Genomic DNA, 26,095 nt, shown 5'->3' on the forward strand with positions numbered 1-26,095 from the left:
TTTTAATCGGCTGATTAATCAATACTTAGTATTTTTTCATCTCGATTGGGCCCTACTTTCAACACTGCAGTCGTCCAGTGTGGAAGGTTGCGTTGTGGCACGGAATGACGACAGCGCCCCGGTTGTCAGCATGGCCATATTTAGAACTGCTGACAAATTCGTGCCAGGAAGTAAAAATGGAGACGTTTTCTACTGGTATAGAGAAGCAGGAGTCGAGCACCTCTGCAAGATGTAGCGTTCATTGTTACAAAAGAAAGCCCTGAGTTTGCTCATTTTATGAAGGAGGAGGATGAGACAAGCAGCAGTAAAACACAAGAGAATGGTGCAGTCTTTCCTAATGGCTCGGTGGGAATTATTAATCTTGTACGTGAGCTACAGTTCCGCCAAGACTGCTTCAAGGTCCAGTATATTTCGGGTTGAGCGGCAAGCAGTGTCTTCTCAAACTGTATGTCATCTCTAATGTGTCCCAAAAGCTCAGGAGACCAAACCACCACATTTATTAAGGCGGCCTCCACTGTCCTCATTCCATTACATGTAATTAAGTCCACCAAAATATCGCAAAATTCTCAAACAGATCATTTGAGGCACCCTGTAGTCGCGGCAGAAGTCCTCTTTCCGCGGTGCCCAGCGAAGCTCGATTCCGTGGTGATCACTGGTCACCAAATACACAATGAATAGGTAGGCCGACAGCACGCAAAGAGGCTTATGGAGATGGCACAAATGTTTCTAACCAGTTGTGTCACAGCCGCGTGTTACACAAAAGCCCAAAAGAGAGGCACAAGAGCGACAAAAAATCAACAACATACAGCAGAATAGCTGAAAGCTTCTTGTGCAACACGGTGACATCGACAATTGGCATTGAGACAAGCGTATGACTGCCACGGCCTTGTTTCTTTATTGTCACACCTCGTAATCTGCCTTGTTCCCATGTCCCTCTTCCTGTCCCCCTATCAAGACCCCCAACTCCTCCGGTAACTTCTCTGACACACTTCCTGCACACTTGAAGGTTATCAACACATTTTCTGAGTCACATTCGCCAACATCACAATTTTCACAACCTAGCTGGAAACTAAATATTTACCTCCCAAGAGTTTTTATCTTGATCTGTGAGCAGGATTGCACAAAAACTAACAGCAGAGTTTGAGGTAGTTCACAATCTCATTGACAGTGCTTTGACGGCACAGATTATTTTCCCTCCCATATGTTTTTGCAAGGGCAGATTTGGAATCGGCACAAAATATTCATCTAGAAAAGTTACTGGCATCTCTCTGATGAAAAAAATGGAGCAAAAAAAAAAAATGTTCACCAGTGTAATTTACTTTCGGTATGAATCCCGAACAAGATCTTAGGCCTGAAGAGCTTCAACTGTTCTACAGCAGTGGTCCCCAACCCCCGGGGCGCGGACCGGTACCGGTCTGTGGGTCATTTGGTACTGGGCCGCACAGAGAGAATAAATAACTTACATCACAACAACTTACTTTTTTATTTATTTCGGAATCGGACCGAAACCAGATCTTCGGTTACATCCGTCAAGCGTGACATACGGTTGACGGCACGCTTCTCAGTCACGTGATCGGTTATTGCTAAAATGAAACCCAGGAGCTAGCAAAATGAGTAAAAAAAAACCAAACGTCTTTGGAAAGTTTCTTTGCGAAGGGGAAAAGGCCCAGACAGGAGACTTTCAAGCAAAAGAAGGCTACATTTAATAGACGCTATGAGGGATCCTACTTAAAATACGGATTTATCTCAACGGGAGATTCCCACGCATCTGCATAACATGTGGCGATGGCGAGTCATATTTTTTATTCACTTTGTATTTACGCTGTATCTTATTTTGAAGGCACGTTTAAACGTTACCATAGTGACCAGAGAGCATTGCGGCCAGATAGGACGTTCCTCGTGTCATGATTCGTGTTTATTATTATGTTTAGAAAATATCACAGTTTTCATGCAGGTCATATCATATTATTTAGTTGTATTTACCCACCACGCCTTAAAGGCCGGTCCCTGAAAATATTTTTTGTTCTACAGGATATCTTAGTGACCAAATGTAACCATATTTCTGCAAAACAGTGGCCAAATGAGCCCTTACTCAACTGCTGATGGAGGGGAGGCGTCACACATGACATATTTAACCAAACCTTAGGAAAGATTGCTAGCTTAACGCTAACAGACAATGAAGGTGTGAAATTCTGTCTTGATTGGTGAACCTTGGTAGACATCTACCCTCTATTGAATATCATTTTCAATGGCGATGTTAAAGACCAGACGAGCTTGAGGCCTCCCTTGTCTGCTGTGGTTGGGCAATATTAGTAGTATATGTGCAGCGCGTCAGATGGCAATAACAACTTCAAGGGTCGGCGTGTGTGCAAGCGTTGCCAGTTGAGACCTGCCCCATGTTTAATTAGAGACGTGACTCAAAAGCCAAATGATGTGTGGTCCAATGAGCAACGCCTAGGACACCCCCATGAAAAAACCAACAAAAACAAAACAAAACAAAAAAAATACATGCACGCACAGACAAATACACACACATACAACAAAACCTCAAATTATGAAATCCCGTGAGCCGTTCCATCAGCGGGTTGTTCTAAAAATCTCGAGGCCTTGAAGAGAACCATACACACACTGTTCCAAAGTTCCTGTTAAACCAAGGAAGATGAAGAGCAAACAAGCAGCTAGCTTTCCACGACAAAAGACTCTTACCATAGTGACCAGAGAGCATTGCGGCCAGATAGGACGTTCCTCGTGTCATGATTCGTGTTTATTATTATGTTTAGAAAATATCACAGTTTTCATGCAGGTCATATCATATTATTTAGTTGTATTTACCCACCACGCCTTAAAGGCCGGTCCCTGAAAATATTTTTTGTTCTACAGGATATCTTAGTGACCAAATGTAACCATATTTCTGCAAAACAGTGGCCAAATGAGCCCTTACTCAACTGCTGATGGAGGGGAGGCGTCACACATGACATATTTAACCAAACCTTAGGAAAGATTGCTAGCTTAACGCTAACAGACAATGAAGGTGTGAAATTCTGTCTTGATTGGTGAACCTTGGTAGACATCTACCCTCTATTGAATATCATTTTCAATGGCGATGTTAAAGACCAGACGAGCTTGAGGCCTCCCTTGTCTGCTGTGGTTGGGCAATATTAGTATATGTGCAGCGCGTCAGATGGCAATAACAACTTCAAGGGTCGGCGTGTGTGCAAGCGTTGCCAGTTGAGACCTGCCCCATGTTTAATTAGAGACGTGACTCAAAAGCCAAATGATGTGTGGTCCAATGAGCAACGCCTAGGACACCCCCATGAAAAAAACCAACAAAAACAAAACAAAACAAAAAAAATACATGCACGCACAGACAAATACACACACATACAACAAAACCTCAAATTATGAAATCCCGTGAGCCGTTCCATCAGCGGGTTGTTCTAAAAATCTCGAGGCCTTGAAGAGAACCATACACACACTGTTCCAAAGTTCCTGTTAAACCAAGGAAGATGAAGAGCAAACAAGCAGCTAGCTTTCCACGACAAAAGACTCTTTGTGCGACCATTTTGGGACTAATCAAACATCATTTGGGATTGCTTAGGAAAACACACATAAGTCATCGTTCAATGGGACTTCGACGAGCACTCACCACCTGAGGATTGCGGTTCACGGTGCAAAGAGATGAAGGAAAGTACTTCAAATATGGGCTTAAGAGCCCAAGTTTGCTCACAAAAGAACCGAGTTGGATATACTGTAGTATGTTGCGCTCAAACTCTTCAATATTGCCTATGAGGCATGTCTGGCTACCCAGAACAAAAAGTGTTACTTGCTACGCTTTTTGGCTTCTCGGATGTCTCGTAAATACTTGTCAAGGTGGCCAGAAGAGTCAATTGAGTAGGTGATAATTACAGGCTGTCAGAAAACGAAAAGTGTTACTTATGAGATGCAGCCATTTGTCTGGTTCAAAAGTCATGGCTGAAATATTTTTCATGACTGTGACGACTGTATTGTCATCTATATGTGTTGCTGCACCGTTTGTGTTCCTGAAAACATTACAACAGCACCACATTGTATTTGTTAGGCCTTCTATAGCATTTCTATTATATGTTAGTATTAAGTTAGTAGACTTGAAAGCAAAGTTGTGTGGTTGTTTTAAAATACAGAATGTCTAATTCTCTGGTTTGGAAATAAACTGAGTGTCATTAAACAGCATGAAGCCTCTTTTTTGATGCTTTGTTCTTGATGCCAAGTTGCCATCACACAGTGCTCATATTTCAAGTAAAAACAAATATCAACTGAATGATGGCGGTATCTCAAAAAAAGTAGGAAGCTGGGTCACTCGTACCTCAAGGCACCACACTGTTTTGCTATCTTTTTTTGTTTTTTTGGGGGGGATGAAAACAAACAACTTCTGCTCTGTTCTGCTTCAATTGTTCCTATTTTCTCATTTGAAACATACCACCTCTTATTCTTCAAAGTTTGTTTGAAAGCGCTCAAAACTTCATGCCAAATGATAATTAATGTGATGGTCTTTTTTTTCGAGATAACGTCGGTCAAGGAAATTATGCCAAAGATGTGTATCTCCTTGTCTCTGTATGTTTGGATCTGTGTGTGCGTGTGTGTGTGTGTGTGTGTGTGTGTGTGTGTGTTCTTCATTGTCGATTTCCGAGGGCTCGATGCTATCACTATCCTCCATGTGCTGGACAGAACAGTGCCCGAGGAAAGAGATTAAGAGTTGGCATTGTGGCCTATGTGTGTGTGTGTGTGTGTGTGTGTGTGTGTGTGTGTGTGTGTGTGTGTGTGTGTGTGTGTGTGTGTGTGTGTGTGTGTGTGTGTGTTTGTGAGATCTCCAAGAGCTGGGGGAAAGTGTCAGGCATCCACTACATACAGCCAATGTTTTCCCATCACTTCTCAGTTTTTACCCTGAAGCCGACTCCAAACCAGTTCTTGCTTTCATATTGGAACCTAACCCAACACAACGCAACAAACTCACCATTTCTGCACTCAGCTTATCGAACCCCCCCCCCCCACAAAAAAAAAAAAAAACAATCGAAAGAGAAACAGAACACAGGCTGTTCTTCACATGCTGATGACATTTAGTTCTGGAGGCAGCACATATGTTTTTGTTTTTTTTTGTCATTACTGGAGAGGAGTACAGGAAGGCGTTTGCATTACTTTGACCACCTTGGCATTGCACATCAATGTCCAAGCTATTCAGTTTTATTTTGCAATGGCCTTTGATTGCATTGATTAGTTGGATATCTGCGTACTGTCCAGATGTACTGTCTCAATTTGGAAGAATGACAGTAAATTTTGTTACAGTTGACTACATGAGAATTTTGCATGATTTATCAGCTGCAAACAATTGTTTTACATATATATATATATATATATATATACATACACACACACAGGGATGGAAATTAGGCCTCGTGGTGCATCTGCATTTAGCGGGTCTTTCTGAATGGCTTTCTGTCCGTGACTTTAGCCAGCTGCCAGCCCAGAAGAAGACATCTCACTGGGCTTACTGGCGCCAGTGAGCAGGAGCCATGTATAGGATGCATAGTTTCCTTGTATGTGTGGAGAGGGAAAAGAAGGCTTTAAGGGTCCTATTTATGAAAATAACTCCCCTATGATTGACGATTGGTAATTCGGGATGAGTCCATTTTGGTGAGGCACAGCTGCTGTGGGTGCGAATGCGTCCCCTCTGCCCTCCACCCGCACCCCTTCATGACACAAACCCCATGGATGGATTTCTTAATAATAGACGGTACGGTCATAAAGTTAGCTAAAAACATCTTCGTCTTCTCGCCTGATGGTTATAACGTCACTGTCCAATCAAAAACATGTAAATACACATTTAGAGGACCTTCATCATTTCACAATCGGGTTGGGATAGTCATTGGTTTATTTAAATCAATTTATCAGGATACATTTGGGGGTGGTGATCCATTGCTGTCACACAAAGAATGTGTCACAAAAGCAGTGTTGGTACTGACATGTGCCAAGCCAGAAAGTTTTGAAAAAAAGTTGAGAAAACACCATGAGAGAGCTGGAGGTGGTGCGGGATTACCCTTAGACAAAACGCATACTGATAAACAAAGCCACGGAATTCGACAGCTCATTTTATTTTGTTAAACTGATTCAAAGCTTCTTTGGAGAAAATCTGAGAAAAAAAAGTAACATCACTTCCAGTTGTTTTTTCCTAAAAGCAAATGGGAAACAAAATCTTTAAAAAAATACAACTAATAATAATCATATTTAGTACTGGGCTTTTATTTCAAGGCCATAATCGCCCCGATTTAATTCTCAATGACAAAAACTGTTAGTTTGCAATTTTGTATCATCCTTCAATCTAGTAGATTCTGTTGTAGTTTCTATTTTCAATATCAGGCAATTTCAACCAAACCAAATATGGAGGACAAATTTGTCTTGGTCTTTCGTTGCTGCAAATAACCAAATTTAGCCCAAAATGACTATTTCAAATTAAAATGTCATACGTCACATGTTTTTGTCAGGCAGACTCTCTGTGATAACTGGCGCGCGAAATTTAATGTGTAATATTGGGAAGTGAAACTGGCTGCAGCTGATGGATTTTTGAAAAATGACAGAGGGATGCATACTCTTATTGGACAGGGCCGATAATAACCATTGGATGGCTTCGGCCTTCAAATAGCTCAGCGAGGTCCAAATTGTTTGCATTACATACCTCGACAGGGACTGAATAATAGACCAGGGACTCTGAGGAATGATGACGTCATTGCTTACCTAAGCCCTGACGCAGAATGCGTGCTACTTACCGTCTCATATTCTGGTTAAAAATAAAATCAATGGAAGGAATTATTTTGGTTTGATTGTATGCTGTGCTAAATGAACATAATTACTAACCAGTTTAGAGGAGTATTGATCTAGACATATATTCCACATCAAGTCTATCAAAGAAATTTAGTCCAATGTCCAACCCTCGCTAACACCTCAGTAATTATTACCAATATTCATAATCAAGTTGATTATTCAGTGTTGCCATGGCAATGGCAACTGCTATTCTCCAGAATAAACAAGCCAATGTTCTATCTGAGTGATTGCGAAGCTGTTACATTAAAGCCATGTTATTACTTTGCGTTGCTTTACAGATGATAGAATTGTTACCATCCAATCAAAAGTATCCATCCATCCATTTTCCGATCTGCTTATCCTCACAAGGGTCGCGGAGGGTGCTGGAGCCGATCCCAGCTGTCTTCGGGCAGTAGGCGGGGGACCCCCTGAACTGGTTGCCAGACAATCGCAGGGCACACAGATACGAACAACCATCCACACTCACACTCACACCTAGGGACAATTTAGTGTTCAATCAGCCTTCCATGCATGTTTTTGGAATGTTGGAGGAAACCGGAGTACCCGGAGAAAACCCACGCAGGCCCGGGGAGAAAAAGCCAAACACACAGAATTGGAATTCGAAAAGATTCTTATAACATTACAAAATCTTGTCTGACAACAAGAAAACAGGATACCGTGATCTTTTCTGGAGTCGATTATGGTGAAATGGGCTTTCTTCTCATCATGGAATAGTTAAAACGTGAAAAAGATTTCAGCGAAAAACTATTCCGTATTACTGAGAGGCCTGTTGTAACTCAATGCAGCAGCCACCCAGGAAGAAGAGGAATATAATTACACTCCACAATGGCCTCCATTGTGTGCTGCAAATGCTCAGCAGTTGACGGATCGAGCAACGGGAGTCTCACTCAAGATAAAAATACAATCTCGGAAGGACAGCAAACTTCGAGCAGGTTAGCGAAGCAGGTTATAAGTCAAGCGCTGACTGACAATGCTGCTGAATTTAGTGTGTGGGATGACGGAGGAGATTGACACCCCTACCCCCTATGTATAGTCCTGAATGCAGAATCTATGTGAAGAAAGGAAGCATGGTAGGTGAAATATGTCTGTGCATAGCAGACAGGCATTCTTTGCGAGTATTTATTAATAGCGTGGCAGGCATGGCATTGTTTGCATACGCGCACCACACCAAAATACACGCATGCTGAGAGGCAACGATACAGTATGATGATGGCATGCATGCTCCACTTTTCAGTGATATACAGAAATACAAAAGCGTGTCATATATAAAGTTCAAGTTGCTAAAAATTATGAATAATTAAACGTGGTTAAAGAGAGGCGGCACGGTGACCGACTGGTTAGCACGTCTGCCCCACAGTACAGACATCCAGGGTTCGAATCTGGCCACGGCCTTCCTGTGGAGTTTGCATGTTCTCCCCGTGCCTGTGTGGGTTTTCTCCGGATACTCCGGTTTCCTCCCGCATTTCAAAAACACTCATGGCAGGCTGATTGAACGCTCTAAATTGTCCCCAGGTGTGAGTGTGAGCACGAATGGTTGGTTGTCTATGTATGCCCTGCGATTGGCCGGCAACCAGTTCAGGGTGTCCCCCCCGCCCACTGCCCGAAGACTGCTGGGGTAGTCTCCAGCACGCCCGTGTCTCTTGTGAGGATAAGCAGATCAGATAATGGATGGATAAAGTGGGGGTTTCACAGTACATTGAAAAACATCGAAAATCAGGACACGGTTCGGTTCACATTAAAACCAAATGCGAAAAGCCTCAGTTTTTATCTTATTTAACTCTGACTAAAATGAAACCTAATAAAGCAACCTTCTAGCGCTAAATTCTCAAAAAAAAAAAACAAACAAAAAAACAATGTGCATCCCTGCAAAATAACGTATACAAAAAAATAAAAAGATAAGTACTGCCCCAATCTGTCGCCGACTATGTTTCGGTGCATGACGGCCTGTCGACGACAACTATTCAACCTAGGACGGCCGCACTGTCGATGATTATTTTTCGGCAAGTGACGGCCACCGTCGACGACTATTCCCGGCCCGAATTCTGTTCCCGGCACGTCCCTGAATACCGGCAGTCATAAACCTTTTTTGTGGGGTGTCAATTACTAGCATTTTTTATTTCCCCAACTATTTGCGGAAAAGCTTGGTCGTTGCAGATTACTGTAATGTTCACTTTTGAGAGGAGTAGTTTGCACTGCATCATACTGAGAGCTGTTTCTAATATTGTGGTTAGCATCGAGCTACACAAGCGAGTCAGGACCATCCAAGGACAAAATCTGAAATTCAAAACTAAGATCTAGTGTGCATGTGTGTGTCGGCTGCTAATGAAAAGGCAGCCCTAATGTGTTTTCCCCATCTGGTAATAATTGCTGCATGTAGCAACCGTAGCTGTGTTTGGATAAAGCTCTGACATACACGGGGGCCCTCTGACGCCGCTGTGTGTGTGTGTGTGTGTGTGTGTGTGTGTGTGTGTGTGTGTGTGTGTGTGTGTGTGTGTGTGTGTGTGTGTGTGTGTGTGTGTTTATGTGGGCTGAAGAGACAGGAAGAGAAGAGCCTTTGAGCGTCGACGGCCAAGAAAACTAAATCAACTTTATCGTCAGCACTTGTGTTTTGACGTTGGGGAGCTGCGACCGGAGTGAGTGTAGGTGGGCCCGGTGTCCTGCTGCTGCTCCTCCTCTGAGGGGGCATTTGCAAATGGCTCATGTTGATGATTTAGTGGCACAGCGTTATCAAGCAAGTACACACAAACACACATCTGGTGATTACCTTGGATATCTTGTGATGAGAAAGTGACGCAGGAAGTGATGCAACTTTCATCGAAGCCGACTTAATGATAGCCAAAAATTGTTGTTACATAACTGTACCAGGGGACTTCGGGGGAAAATTATCCACACTTATAGGAAAACAGAACAATTAATTGCACTTTTCTATTCGGCGCTTTAAGCGACACAGGATTTTTCTCAGCCTCTCGTCTCCGAAGTACTGGCAGAGCAGGGAACATTGCTGTTCGATGTGCATGAGGGGGATGTCAAGTTTATTTTTAAAAATCTACCAGAGAGAAACTTGGAAAAGAGCAAATTTGTGTGAAAGCTAAATAAGTAGTTCAAGTCTTATTGCAAAAGTTGACATTCGGATTAAAATTATCGTCCACTGTTGCTGTACAAGCAAGGCGAGTTTGTCTTTGTACCTGAGTGAGTAACACAAATCTGGTGATAAGTGATCTCTTACAGTAAAAGCAGAGTTTAGGCTGGATTTATTTTGATTTGATTAAAATATGATCATTTGTGATAAATGACTTAAAGGACTCTCATCACGACAAAACACAAGGGGTGCCCTCTACAGCTGTGAAGTGAAATTAACTTTTTCATCAGTAAACGTGAAAGCTCAATACACAAAATGAAATGACTGAACATCGTAAAGAAATTAATAAAATCTCTGAAAAGTAACCGCTGCACTATAGTTGATCCACTGTCACCATGACGACAACAAAAATGATTCACTCTGATTAAAACACGACACTGTACTATCAAAGAAATTCTGGTCTCTCTCTCTTTTTTTTTTTTTTAATGGGCATGGAAATATGTATTTTAGCCCAGTGAGAGAAATACAGGTACCTCAAAACTAAACTTGACTTGAAAAATCTCACAGCACACGACAGAAAAAAAATGTCACAAAAAAGCTTATTTGTGTAACTTCTGGCATCTAATGGAAGAACATTATTTTTGTTCTGCCATTATACGGCGCTGGCATAAATAGTTGAACAAAATTTGTGAAATTGGAAAAGTAAAGACGACACATTCAAGTGCCAAGTCACAGTAGTTGGGAATCACGAGGATAGCTGACTGATAAATTGAAAGCTAAATAAATTGAATAAAAAAATGCACATTTAGGCGAGTATTGTTCACATCTGTAAATTGTCTCATTTGAAGAAATGATGACTGTATTCAAAAGGGGGCTAGCGCAAATTCATGTCAGCAGACAAAACCGAGTAACAAAGTAAGACAGTCTTCTCCGAGATCAACATGGCCGTTTGGCCTTGTGACTTACTGGCAGGGCCAGTCTGCAAGTGGGGGATGCAGAAAAAAAGGATCCTTGTATTGTGAGGGTCCTCTTGTTTGGAATAGCCACACACATACAGACAGAGAGATTTATGGACAACAAAACAAATCAAAACAAAACGGCAGTGTACTGGAAATGACCAAAGCAATGGACTATAGAACATGGAGGACTCATCTTCCTGATGACGAGGGAAAGTGACTCATACCCAAGGAGATATGAAGCCATAAAGGAATGAATAGAATACAAAGAATATACATAAAGTGTAATTCCATTTTTTTAGATCGAGGAACAAAGCTAAACAACAAAGCGAACCATAAGTATTTGGGCCCTTAAACCTGTCATCCTTTAGAGTAGGAATGTGCCTTTATTTTCTTTATGCGACCATACTTGCTGACATTAGATCACGCGCGAAGCTGTCCAAAGAAATGCAGACTCGCCATTCACAGCGCAGCACAGAAAATATCTAACTGTAACTGTCAAAAAACAACAGGCACAAGTTTGTTTGCTCTAAAGAAAGTATATACACTGTATATTATCCATTAAAAAAAAAATGCTATTTCTATGCTAGCTCGTTCATAGAAATGCTATTACCCCGATATGCTAACGACAACTCCAGCTTGAGAAATATTGTGTTGTGCCTTTTTTTCCCAGTATTGTGGCAGTCATAGGCCTTTTGGCATGTGGCATTTTTTTCGTCACTTGGGTTTTTTGGGTGTTGTGGTAAACCACTTTGTGCTTGACTGTAAAAACGGACGCCCGTTTTGTTGCTGATTGACAAATGAAGGCAACCTGATGGACTAAGCACTGAGGGAGGTGGGTTTTTGTCCATCATTATTTACCGGGTCAAGTAGCGACCGACATCTCATACTGCCAATGACGGATGCCCGTTTTGCTGACGACAGAGAAACACCAAACCCATTCTGTGTGTTTGTTCACGGGGCTGAATACAAGCAAGGTTGCTTCCTATGCCAAAAAATGGAATGTTTTGCATTTCCTGTACAGTAGATTTTGGTATGCACCAAAGAGCTGTCATCCACCAAAGAACCAAGAAGAAGGAGAAGCTAAAGAAAAAGACCACAACAACTGACAAATTGATGAGAGCTATACTCGTGAAATTTACTGACGGAAGCAATGACGAATGACAAAAAGTTGTAAATTGCCCACCTCTGCTCTTTAATTTAAAGAACACTTTTGTTCACATCCGACTGTTTCAATGTAATTCCCTTTTCTCTGTGGCAAAAACACAAAAAGGCTTGTAACATGAGCTAAGGCAGCAGAAGCTTGAAGAGCATGACGGTCGCAAGGGCAAAACGAGGAAGGCGCGCAAGATATAAAAGTCAGCGCACTGGCTTTAATAGGCAGTTACTGCCGAGCGGTGCGATCCAACAATAGCAAGGCTGTGACTATAAATCAAACCATGAACTCAAAGACCAAATCCAATTTGGACAGCGCCACTTTTTTTTTTTCTTGTCAAAAACCTGAATGATGCAACAAGTTTTGAAAATGTACGTGCCTAACTGGCCAGACGGACGATTCAAAGCACACATTTTCCATCCTACTGAGAGCTCCTAACCTAATCTCGAGGGCACTGCTCTCACAAAGGCGCCATTCACACACTCTCACACACACATACATGAGCGCTCAGTCTAAACTTTAACCAAACTTGAACTCCCCCAAAAACCCTGCAGTGACCGCATGAAAAGCACTTCTCAGGTTACGATTCGCCCGAAATAGGCCCTAAGTGCATATTACAGCCCTCTGGTGACGTACATTAGTGTTTAGAAAAGTTACTCACACTCGCTATCATCTTTAGGAAAATAAGAGCACATACTAAGAACTTTTTTAAGATATAAATGAGCCACGCAAGGAACGTTACTCCATTCATTTGGATTCCTACACAATTTTTGTCCCCAGAGGAAATAATGTTCGAATAATCTGAAACTGTGGCCATGAGAAAACATTTACTAATTAATGTAGGGGAAGGCAATATTTTACGAACCACTGTAACACTCCTGTCCTGCTCATGTGAAAAGATGCTAACCGCAACAATATATTATCATAATTTTTTGAAAATCTAATTAAAGACTTCTTTAAGGTGCTTGGATTTGCAGATGCTCTTGACACGTCTCATTCATTGCAGGCACTTCAGGTGTCCGTATAATACAAGCTATACGAACACAATCAAAGAAGACTTTCACAACTACTGTAGAATGACTCGGGAAGTTGCAGTAATAGTTCCTTTTCGCAGGGGATAAAGAATATATGCCTGTGAGTAGTGTTATACCGTATTGTCAGTCTACATTGGTTGATGCACTGTCTCTGTTCACATCTCAGTTGCTTAAGGCATGATAACTCCACCACAGATAGACTTTTCGTAAGCCTGTTTATGTGTGAGCATTAAGCTTAGCGGACATTAAGTAAAGACAAAGCTTTATGGATGTTTTAAATACACAACAAGCAAAATTCTTTAACGTATATTTTGAGAGAAACCCTGTGAGTGGCATTATACAGCTTTTTTAAAAAAAAAATTTAAGAACTGTTCACTGCCAAACTGCTGCTTGTCGCAAAGTGAGTTGAGTTGACCATGCGTCCAGCACTAATACCTTGAATTTTGATAGCAAGTCAAAGCAAGAAAATCGGCAAAACGACCTTATATCTCGCAAAACCCAAAAGTTCCGTGACTTTTGGGATTCACATGAAAACAAAACGCTACTATATTTCTCGTTCTTCACTTTCTGTAAAACTACAACACATTTAACATAAGTTTCTCCGTGTTTTTTCTGGAATATAATGTGTCATTTTGCCCAATACATTTGTGTGTATGGAAAAATGACAACCTTTTATCAGGATATTGACTACTTCTTTAAATACACGGCTATTATTTTGAACACCGAAAAGGAACTCAACAATTTAAAAAAAAAAAGCCGTGTCATAGATTCGGCACGTGTGTCCTACACGACATAAGACGTTGTTTCAGAGGAAGTTAGGGAATGGCCCTTAGTGGAATGGACTAAAATAAGCCAAATTTGTTCTCAAGTTCCACGAATTTGGCTAATGTGTTTACCGGAAAAGACTTGCGGCGCTTGTGGGCTGAAAAACAATCGCTTCGTCCTCTGATTGAAGAGGGCCAGATTAGGCCACGGAGACTTTCAAAGGCACTCTCATAAAACAGCAACGAGATAGATAGCAGCAGAAGGAGAGAAGGTGTCCCCAGGAGGATGGAGGAGAAAAAGGTTCTTTAAACATCCTTTCTTTTTTCTCTTTCACTGTTATCTTTTCCCCTCCTTTCTTCACTCGACCTCTTCCTCCTCCTGCGTGTTATGAGTAGGAGTCGGGGAGGAAGTGCATGGGATTTTCCCACATCTTGGCAGGACCTGTTCCCAACCCCCCTATTTCGGTCTGCCCCTCTGTCTCAAGTCAGAGGGGAGTCTTGAGGAAAAACACTCATATTCCACCGGCGAGTATTCTGGGATGTTTCTCGGAACTTTACACCGCTCATTTCCACGGTCGCATATATACTGTGTGTTGTTGTCACAACGACAGGGTGAGGCAACGCAGCTATATCTTCCTTTGAAGCTGGCTGTCATTTTATGGAGTCACATACAACACATTTGGAAAGGTTTTTGCCTGAAAGAGGCACTGAGAGTGTAAAAAGTATAATTGGGCAGAGAGATTAGGTTGATAAAGAAAAGTTCAAATGTATGTCTATAAAACGTATGTAAAATTGTTGTAAAAGCATGATTATCGATGCTAATTGTTAGCACATCAATGGGAGTGAAAAAGTTCACTTAAGCTAACGGGGTCTGTTCTTGCAGTAACATAATTTGGTTGTAAATATTTGTGTAATTCTCTTAATTTTATGTTAGTTTGACATTACCTATAAAAGGGTTTTGTATTTTTTTTAAATTCTGAGCACTATAAATAAAGCCTTTTTACATTTACATTATCCACGTTGAGTGCCTTGACCTCAAATTCTTTCCAACTGCTTATATTTAATATTTAACCCTTCCAAGGGCACCAGGGGAGACAGAGACAACAGCAGTGATCCTGCTCTCCTCTGTTTAGTCCAAATACGATTGATCTCAACGTGGAATTCACTGATGGTGATGCAGGGACCACTTAGCAACTTTATGGTGAGAGTCTGAAACTGTGTTTTACCTCTGCTGCTTGGGTCTCCTGGTGTAACAATGTCAATCCTGTAAGGTCCTCCAAGAAGGAGTGTGAAGAGTTAAACACTTTGGACAGGAAGTGGAAGCCTTCCCTTTCATAATGGTCCAGGACCTAAACAAAAGAGAAACACACAATGTAAATATCAATGTAAGAAGTTGTGAGTTTAATTTGTTTTATGACTAAGCTTAGGACTCAATTACTTGTATCTCTCTTATCAACTTTAAAATAAATTGAAATTTAAATAATCTGTTCCAGACACCCCAAAAACAACAAAAAACCTGAAAAGAAATGTTAAATTTTTTTGTAGCAAATGACAGTAAAATAATTTGTAAGTAAAATGATGACTACAATTTAGATTTACTTCGTACACAAGTGGACAACATGTAGTCACCTAAACATCGAAGCTACTTGGAGATGGTTTTATAGTCTTTTCCTTCAACATGCTAGTCTATAATTTCCTTTATAATCCCCTGAGAAGACTCTCCCCTTTGCTTCCTCTGGTCCATGTTTTGATTGGTACACACCCTGTGAGGTACTTGTCACTCTTTTCATCGGCCGATTTGACTGATTACAAGTTTGAAGACACTTGTGATGCTAATTAGAGGACAGACCTAAAATGAACTTGTCTCTATGGTCCAATTATTTTCAATGTGTTCATGAGCTACCATTATTTTTGCCCAGACCTGCTGCCGTTTCGTGAGGTTTTTTTTTTTTTTGAAATAGTTCTGTTGAACCACAATTCAAAAGCAATGTCTGACTTTCATTGGTTCATTTTCACAAAATATTTGTAATTACATTTGTCAAATTCAAGTAATTTCTGTAACCACTGAGGGTTTTCCTTTCACAGAAGGATACCAACAATTATGTCCACATGTGTATATGGCAAAATGTATTCTATTGATGTTGACATTGAGTAGGGAACAGAATGTGATTTTAATACTTTTAAGAGGGCACTTTTTTAATAGGGGTGGAGGGGGGGGGTTCAAATAAGGATTAGCCACAGATCAGTCCCTTTAAATGGCACCTTAACTATCCAGTGTTGCTATTTTAATTATCGACTTCACCCAATGGGAGGTTTTCCTGCTGACTAGACGCTCTCTTAGCTGCAGTGTCTATTAAATGATAACGGAAGCTAAGCCCTAAATTGTGTTTACCCTGAATACTTTCCCCTCTCAAGTTCAACGTCACGCTTTCTGTTCAGCGGCCCACGATTGGCGGGTCTGCTGTGGTCTGATCTTTTTTTTGTAGGCGACGAGTAAACACCTCCCAGTGACTCAGTGGCTTTGACTGCCCGTGTTAATGTATCTACGGTCTCCACGGCACATTTGCTGCTTGCTTTAAAAAACAGACATACGCACACAAACCATGCTGTGACTTATTAAGTAACCACTCAGGCCTAAGCGCATTTCAGAAGAACACAGGAAGTGAACGGCCATAAACAACAATGTGATGCGAGACGCTTTAAATACAGGGTGTTGAGTTCATTGGTCAAAAATGAACCAAATTATTATTATTTTTTTAAAGCAATTTAACGCATGATCTGTTTTATTGATGTCATCTTTTGGAAATAGAGCTGTACTGTATAATAAAATGTCCATTAAGGAAGGTTAACAAAGCAGTAGGGTGCATGCTCCATGAGATCCATTTTAATCAAGAGGAAACTGAGGACTGCGAGTAAACAGACGACCCCAAGTGGAGACTGTGAAGTACTACACTGCAGCATCGAGAGCTGAAGCTCTAAATGGACCCTGCAAATCAAGTATGTTTTAACCCCAAATAGGGGTCCACGTTGAAATCTTCCCGTACAACAGAGATGCAAATTCGGAGACATTTTCCCATCAGTGTAGCAACGCTTGTTAGCTTTGTTGTTAGCGCTGCTTTTATTATTCACGGGCTGAAACGTCTTCTCCTTGACCTGTTTTGACGGTCAACAACAGTTTGAAAGGCACACTACTGATACCAACAGGAGTCAATTGGATTAGTACCTAGCAAGTACACAGTCAAGATGTACTCAGGTTTGGGGTGGGTCGGCTTTCCACTTCAAAACTGGACCACAGTGGATTGGAAATACGAAGCCACAGCATTACCATATCTCTGATACTTTCAAACAACAATGTTTAGTTTATGTCAGACTTCCGTTCCTATGGTGGCAGCATGACCTGAAGTTGCTAGTTGCTCTGTAGTCAATGACTAATCTATGCTAACGCAGTAAAAATGTTCTAATTATCTGGAAAAACTACATTGGGTCACTCATAACTCAATGAATGTGTGCTGATACTTTCCATTTTCAGCCATATTCTGACATGTTCAAATCCGTTCAGCCAATCAACAGCCAGTGGAGGTTTATGTCATCCATATAACTCACTGTATGGCACGAAATGCTTGGAATATCTGTACTCAAAATAGTCCTTTATGGAGCCAATAAAAAGCGAATTATATAGCGAATTGTATAGCGAGTCGAGCCATGGGACCCAATATGAATGTAACCATGGAGAACCCCTACGAAATCTAATAATGGAGGTATCATATTTGGCGGTGTTAGCATCAGTAGCTCATACAAAGAGGCGTCTGGCACCATTTTAGACGAATCCACGTCAGTGGTGTTTTACTCAGCGTCGTGTAGTTTTATTGGCATGCAGTCCCAATGAAGCACGCGCACGCACACACGCGCGCACGTGTAGCGACGCCACTTGAGCGAAGCGCGCCTCAGCAGTCGATAGTCCGCTGCTCTCTGCTGTGCGTGCGTCAGCGCGAACACACACACACACACACACACACACACACACACACACACACACACACACACACACACACACACAGTGAAAAAAGCCCCAACTCTAAAGGAACTGCTTCAGTCCAGACAGGGGCAGAATTGTTTTGTTTCCATAGTGACCTGGCAGCACACAGCTGACTGCCACACACAGACACACAGACACACACAGACACACACACACAGACACACACACACACACACACACACACACTGGCGTGAAGGGGTTGTTGATTAGTCACACAAACGGAAGGGGGAAGGGGTGTGTAGAAGGAGCAGGAAAGAGTCAAAAATGTAAAACTGCAGATTGAGATGTGAATTTGGCTGGATAGAAGACAAAAGAGACGACTCAAAGGCAAAGCAGGGAGGGGAAAATGTGTGGGTGGGATTTAAAGCAAATGAAAACACCCCATTTTTCTCTCTCTGTCATGTTCTTGACTACACTGGCTTGTACTGTGCTAATAATCTCATCAGTCACAGAAACGAGACACTTAGCAACGAAGGTGGAGAAACTTTTATCCCGCTTCCCCCTCCCTGTGAGTCGGGTCTTCACATGAAAGTGATAGATCTGTGGCTTTATGACCTTTTTATACACAAAGACCGCATTGAGATTGGGGGATAAAAGAAAGACTTTGGCGAGCCCTTTACTTCCTCCCACTGTCTCTGTCTTTGAACACCCGAGCCACGTTTTCTACCAGCGGTATACAGTTCAACGCGGTTCACCATAAAACGGTTTGAAACCATAATCGCCCGTAGCTGCCTTATGTTTTTACCCCTAGATGTGCGGACTGATTACAGACGTGTCCAAGCGTGTTCAAATGTACAAATCTCACAAACTAATTGGATCACATTTATGGCGTAGTATGAGGCAAATACCTGATTTTCTGGTCTGCTAGGTTGAATACGTGAAGGCTTTTAAGACAGGTTTAGGGTTTTGAGTAAATTAGGGTTTCAAGATATGTGTGTGGGTTTTTTCAAATCAGGTTTTGTTTCAAAACAAGGTTGAGGTTTCAAATTAGGTTTTGAAGGCAGGGTTGAGGTTTCAAAATTACAGTTCGGATTTTAAAACAGGGTTGGGGTTTCAAGGAAGAGAGATCAACTTTCAAACTAAGGATAGATTTACAAATTAAAAGTTTAGTTAGGCACAGAGTTGGAAGCCAGGGTTGGTGTTTTAATTTCAGGTTTGTAGCCTGTGCTAGGTTTTCAAATTGGGGTTTCAGGTTATGATTTTCCAATTAGGGGTTGAAGCTAAGAGTTAAGGTTTCAATCAGTCAGGCTTTCATATTAGGCTTTCATGCAGGAGTTACCGGTGGATATCTTTTTTTAATTCTGTTTGTTCGAATGAAGCAATCAATCCGTCAACCCCTTCCTTCCACGGTCCTTCATGTTCATGTTGTCTTCAGTGTGTGATGCAACATAGCGCAATGCTTCTTTGTGAAAGACCAAATGGAGGACTATTGCTCAAACACACACACACACACACACACACACACACACACACACACACACACACACACACAAGCTTTTGCTATAGCCACGGACACAAGTGAGCAACTGCTGCCTGATTGATTTTCCAGCTTTTCTTGGCATTTCTTATTCCTCCTGGAGCAACATTTCAACATACGCTCTCCTGACTTTGCAGCGAGAAAGTAGGAATTATGGGAATTCCCCCCAGCAGCCTCTCCACACACACATACAGACAACACGAACCACCCTCTCCCCAATTCTGTATTTTGGGTCACATGCCATCTTTAACTCTGATGGTACAATTTTAAAACAACACTGCCCACAGTGCCTTACCGCGTTGATGTAGTACCACATTCAGTTGTAGATGCATTTGGGTGGGAGGGGGGGTGCTACTTACAATAGGTGAGCAGGCGGTGCACTTGTCAAAGGCCAGGCTGGCAGGCAGGACGTTGTCGAATCTGGAGAGGAAGCCGCGGATCTGAGGAGAAAAGCATCAAAAACTAAACAACCTACTGACATTCTAAACATATCAAAACGCATTACATTTTTATCCACGCAACTCCTGTTAAAATGTCACTGATATATTTAGCCAAGCCATAAATCTGCCACTTGAAGGCCTCTGGAGCAGCTTTTAATTTAATGTGCGTCCCATGGTTGAAATACATGCTCAGGGCGCCCTGTGGTGGCAGGGAGATGAATAGCATTTCACTGTACAGCCTGACATAAAGGAATCTTATTTTGTCAAAATAAAAATTTTAAAAATGCTCAGAATTAAGTCAAAATGTTAAAAGATTTCAAGAGTAATTTGTGAGAATAAAAATTTATTTTTTTACAAGAAAGAGTTCAGCCGTTTAGAATATTGAAATTAAACGTGCCCCTGCCAAGAATAAGTGCAGAGAGTACATTTGAGAGTAATGATGTAAATGCATATATCATTTTACAATAAAATGGTAATTTTAAAGAATGAAGACAATTCCATGAGGGGAAACTACATTTTTGATCAAGTTAAAATTTTACAAGGAGACAAGAAAAAGAAATTTAAGTTGTATCAAGGTTTCATTCATGAGAATAAAAAGAAATGGACACTTTTGAGAATGAATTATAAATACTAAAATAATGTTCCCGAGGGGGGAAAAAGTGACAGTTATATAAATAATTTTAGATTAAAAAGTAGTTTGACCGGTCAAGTAAACATTTGATTAAAATAAAGATGTGATTTTACAATGAAGTTGTTGCTTTTATCAGAAAAAGAAATTCTGAGAACAAAGTCAAAATAGAAATTTCACAATAAAGAATAAAGTCATTTTATATCACAAATTCATAATGTCAAATAATGATTTGAGGAGACTCCTTTCATCATGTGAAATAGTTTCCTTCATCCACAAATCACATGACGTGTAGTTTCTTCCCTCGGCCACAAGTGGTCACCGCAACATTACAAAACCGGAGCTACTTTTCGCGTTGCAGTGGCATACTGTAACTTTTATTCCCAGAGGGAAAAAAAGGTTGTAAATATTCACCACATCACGTCATCCTAATCATCACCTATCCAAAACACACACGGCTGCACATTTTCATACCCTCTTCATTCACGCTGAACATCATGAGCAGCAGATGTGTCGAGCAAATGGCAGAACTTGTCAGTGTGATGAACACAAAGTGATCAAGATGATGATGACGATGCAAATGTCATGTGAGAGAGTTAACACCTGAAATAGTTGCAAAGGAGCACAGCTTGCTGTCTACATACACACGTAATCAACTTGTCATAAGTGTTTCGTTTACAAAGGATATCTAATGAATAATTATAATGCAATCTGTGAAATTGCTTTGTGCATATTTGTCAGTTGGTGTCTGACTAAACAAAAACAAAACAACAATATGACGTGTCATCAGATCAGAGAATAGTGCTCTTTTAAAACACTGATCTATAAAAGACTTGCACACATGCACAGTACAAACAGTACAATGCAGCACTTGGCTGAAGGAACTGCTGGTATTTCTATGGCAACCGCCATGGCAGCAAGTTGATCTTTGCCAAAATACATTTATCAAACACGCGGTGCGCATGTGGTGGTCACAACATTATGTTCATCAAATGGGAACAATAAAAAGGTACCTTAAGGAGAGGTTAAATGATACCCATGAGCACATAATTGCACTGACTGCGACATCGGAGCGTGTCTGATAAGAAAAAGATTTGATGAAGTATCAATTTCCTACACAAATTAATTTTGCAGAGTAAACGTTAATACACTGCACCCAGGGATTTTTAAAGCGTGGCGCAAGCAGCACGAGCGGAAGGCTGGCTGGCTCCAGTGGTACGTGGAAGAATTACTGATTTAAAAGATCAAACTTGGCATGTCATAGTTGCTTCATTTTTTTGTGTTGAGTACAATTTGGTTGTATGTAACTTTTCAGTACAACGCATTTGCGGTTAAACTTTTAGAAATGTTTGAATGCCAACATTTAAGTACTTTTTTTTTTTTAATTCTTCCAATACAGGTCAATGAGGCATTTTAAAAAATTGAGCAGTTCTATTTGGTTTTGTTTTTTTCTGAAACAAAAAAATTAAAACTAAAATTACATCTTCATTCTTCTACAAATACGACTTCAGCCCCCTCCCCAGACCCTTACAGCTTTGACCACGTAACGTAAAAAAAGTTTCATAAAATGCTGAATAAATTCTTGTAGTATTCAAAATTGTAATCTATTAAAATTGTGTTTTATTAAAAGACACTCTCAACATGTCCTTATACTTGTTGACAGCTACACGATCACCTCGGTACGGTTAATCAAGATTTAACAATACAGATTTTCAGTTTTGGAGGTTTCACCGTTTTCCTGAATGTGGTTGGAGTTCAAAGTACTGTCGGGGGTCATCATTGAGAGTCAATGTAGCTTTAGTTGACGCATCTTAAAGCAACATGCTGTCTTGAATAGTGCATCATGGAGGAAAAGTGAGTCCTTGTTACCTGATGGGGAACCAGGCCGAGCGACGTGGGAGGTTCGTTCATTCGGTCGTCGCTGCTGCTGGCCACAGCGTAGCCTCTGTGTTTGAACACAAGGTGACATCCTTCATGTGAATGCCATGCGGGGATCATGAGCAATTTGCATCAAATAGATGGAGAAAAACAGCACTAATGAACACAAGGTCATGAGCCCTTGCAGTCAACAAAGCATCAGAAAAGTAAAACCCACACATTTGACAAGTTGAAGTTTGCAGCTGTAATGGGTAACCATGGTTACAAGTCCAAAAACAACATTGCAGTACAGTCATGGAGATTATGTTTTTTTCTGGACAAGACTGAAAAGGCGGCTACGTGGCGACTAATAACGTCATGCCAGAAAATAGTTGCCTTATCACACCTTGCATGCATTTACTTATTACAAAAATTAAAAAAAATAAAAATAAAATAACTGCCCCCACTATGGAATTCACACCATAGCGAGATTTTTATTTTTTCACACTGGCCCATATATTACATTTAATATTTGGAACATCATTTACTTGTTTACTTCAGTGTTGTTGCAGCCCAATGTTGACACAAGTTGAGATATTATTAAAGGGGAAGTTACTCCACCTATTGGGAAATACCAACCCTTGAAAATCCTTCAAAAATTTCACCTAAAAATATAGAATAATATAAATTCTGGAATAATTTGTATAAATTAAATATATATATATATATATATATATATATATATATATATATGTATTTTATAATAATATAAAAATATGGAATAATCCAAAAAACCCGATCTAAAATAATATATATTAATAAACTCATCACAAGATCTGGAAAGAGCTGGTATTTCAATTCATATGTGGTATTAACATTTCGCCATTGAACAGGCCAATTCCATTAATACACGGCTGTCATCACGTTCGCTCAGTCAGGATAACGTTGCTGTGGCAACTGTGCTCACCCTTCACTATGTTGCAAAATGGACACCATCATCTCCACCGCCAAAGCACCCGCAATCATGGCCAGGCCCGGTCGGCTTACGGTGCACTGCTGGTCCAGAGTCCGATCCCGGGTTGACTGTTTTATTTCAGAAAAAAAAAAATACTGAAAGGTTAATCACCAAAATTAAGAAGTTGTTTTCTGACATTTGTTTCTATTAGATTGTACATGTTATGGGACATTGTGATTTCTTATGAATGTTGAAGAAGTGATCATTTCAAAATGTAAAACACTTGCAAAGATTTACATAAACAAAGTGTAGCGTATTGGTAAGTTTCCTGACACATGTGGCCACGCAATGTACACTTCCCATAATGAATGCAACCTCGCCAGTTATACATTGTCACAATGTAAAATAGAAATACATCAACATACACAGAATGACAAGAATGTACCCATAAAATAAATTTTAGAAAGTCAGCCACGGCACAGGCACATGCATGCTTTAAAAAGCAACAATATATCATTCGGCATTTACCGGTAGCATGGGGGCCGTTGATTTAAAAAAAAATAAAAAAATCCATATCCTGATCATAGCAGGGGGCGGAGGGCTGCTGAATGACTGTTCCAATTGTGTGCAACTTTCAATACCTCATGAATAAGATCTCTAAAATGACTCACACTGATATGTTGTGTGGGAGGAAATGCATAAAAGAAAGCATTAGAGGAGAAAAAAGAAAAGAAAAGATGAAGACATTCTGTGAGATGTTTCAAATAGAGTAACCTGACTACACATGGTCATGATAATAAGCCCACACAGGGAAATGTTCCACAGGTCGCACTACATGTGGCCTGGCAATTTCCCAAAAACACAATGTGCTTGTATTTCGATTAAATCAGCTGCCTGTCAAGGTCAATGAATTCTGTGTTTTGAGGGCTAGCAGAACAAAACTCCTTTTCTGTAAAGCTACTTGAGATTTGCAAAAGAGTCGCCGCATATCTGGCAAAAACGTATTATTATAGACAATTATTATTACCATTTCAATCCTTTAGACATTCATAGGAACATGTGACAATGATTTTTTTCCAAACCATTTTGGCTGCGTTGAATAAATACAGGTTGAATTTTCCAGAATACATTTCTGCTCGTTCAAATAGCCCAACGTGTAGAGCTACATATAACTGACATGTGTGCCTCATGACATTAGTTATCCAACCTTTCATGTTAAAATTTAAATTAGCGAATAGTGGAGCTTGATTCTTATGATTTTCCGCCAGATGGGACTCATTTTTCAATTTAAGATAACCTTTGTTACTCCCGCACTGTGGAAATGAGCAATAGCATTCATGGCATGCAGCAGAATGTCACATCTCGATACTGAAATGACAAGTACATGCAGTTATGGATGTTGAATAGCAATGTGCGTTTAAAATTTAAAAAAAAAAAAAAAAAAGATTTTTAAAAAGCAGAAGAAAACGTCAATAAGCCAAAATGGGTGATGATAATTAACTCATTCACTCCCAAAGACGTTTTTAAACGTCTTTTCAGACTTGGTCCAGAATTGGCTGGTACTGAATGAGTTAAAGGACCTATTAAATAGGAAATGTACATGTACGTGCTACAGACTCTTACATCTCCTGGTGCCACAACGTCGTTGCAAAAGTAGCAGCCCAGCTTGTGTCCGGGAATGTTGGAAAACAGGGACGATGCCGGCACAGAAGACGTGGAGCCGGCTGGCGTGGAGGACGATGACGATGCAGAAGAACAGGAAGGGGAGGAGTCCGCGTCGCCACCGGCATTTTGGCGAACTTTCTTCAGGCCGTGGCGCATCACCACGAATGTGTCAAAGCCGAGAGCAGCGTTGACCACCAGCTTCCAAAAGGGACAGATGACAATTTGTGAAGCAGCTTTTGAAGTAGAATTGTGGGCAAATGTTTACATCAACTCATCATGGGCACAAAGACATTAATTTTAACCCTTTCAGGCACCCTGTAACCTGATAACATGATAAGCTGTCCACTGTAGTAAACGCTGTCCCTGAAAAGGTTCATTATTTAGTTCATTCATACACTACATTTTATTTTGACTGGGTGGATGAAAGAATCTCTCTCGGCTCCATTCTAAATACTGGTTTCCATGACAGTATAGGATTGCATTGAGACAAAAGCTGCCTGGAAGAGTTGTGTAAGAGCAAGGATGAAAACCAATGTCCAAAAGTGACATAATTTTGACTACTTTAAAACACAATTGCAGCTGAAACAAAGTGCTCAAAATAAATAAAGATAAAACATAACACACGAGAATTAAATAAAAACAAAAATAATAATAGTACTAATCTGCTACTAATTTGCTTGGAAAAAAAGATCTTGTTCGATGTTTTTTCAGATGAGGGAGGAGACCTCACCTGCAGTATGATGACATGAAATTAAGCCACCTACGATACCGCCATCATAACAATGTTCCATCCTCACCTTCCTCTTACTCCCGGCGATCACGGTGGGCAGCCAGCGGCTCTCTCTTGTATCCATTAGTAAGAAGACCACATCGTGTTCGGAGATGAGCTTCTCCAGCTGCTCCACATCCTTCTGGGCCTGGGCCAGAGTGGCGTGGGAGAAATTCACCGGGTGGCCCGGCATGGGAATGCTCATGTTGAAGCCCTCTGCATTCTGTCAGGATGAAGGATGAAAATATGAGGACGGGGCAGAGTGATTGAACATGTAACAAGCTGAGCTCATTCTTCTTTAGGTGGACTGTATTTGAGATTGGACCTACACATATTTAGCCATTATGATGACATGGTCAAAAGTCGATTTTTTTTTTTTTTTTTTTTTTTTTTTGGTTTAATGTAGGTGGAAAACCCCTAACGTGTG

General features: G+C 40.7%; 1 protein-coding gene across 1 annotated transcript in view; it reads right to left on the bottom strand.

Annotated features, from left to right (window-relative positions):
- The window catches only part of atg7 (ATG7 autophagy related 7 homolog (S. cerevisiae)), a 44,570-nt gene that overhangs the window by 9,388 nt on the left and 9,087 nt on the right, over window positions 1–26,095 (bottom strand). The window contains exons 11-16 of the mRNA XM_019892400.1: window positions 25,697–25,895; window positions 24,858–25,097; window positions 23,247–23,362; window positions 22,292–22,367; window positions 19,714–19,794; window positions 15,068–15,190 (exon numbers count right to left, since the gene is read on the bottom strand). Coding sequence (XP_019747959.1) covers window positions 15,068–15,190; window positions 19,714–19,794; window positions 22,292–22,367; window positions 23,247–23,362; window positions 24,858–25,097; window positions 25,697–25,895 — 835 coding nt within the window. The remainder of the gene's footprint in view (window positions 1–15,067; window positions 15,191–19,713; window positions 19,795–22,291; window positions 22,368–23,246; window positions 23,363–24,857; window positions 25,098–25,696; window positions 25,896–26,095) is intronic.

This window comes from Hippocampus comes, unplaced genomic scaffold, assembly GCF_001891065.2.
Source record: "Hippocampus comes isolate QL1 unplaced genomic scaffold, H_comes_QL1_v1.1 scaffold137, whole genome shotgun sequence".
Classification (NCBI taxonomy): domain Eukaryota; kingdom Metazoa; phylum Chordata; class Actinopteri; order Syngnathiformes; family Syngnathidae; genus Hippocampus; species Hippocampus comes.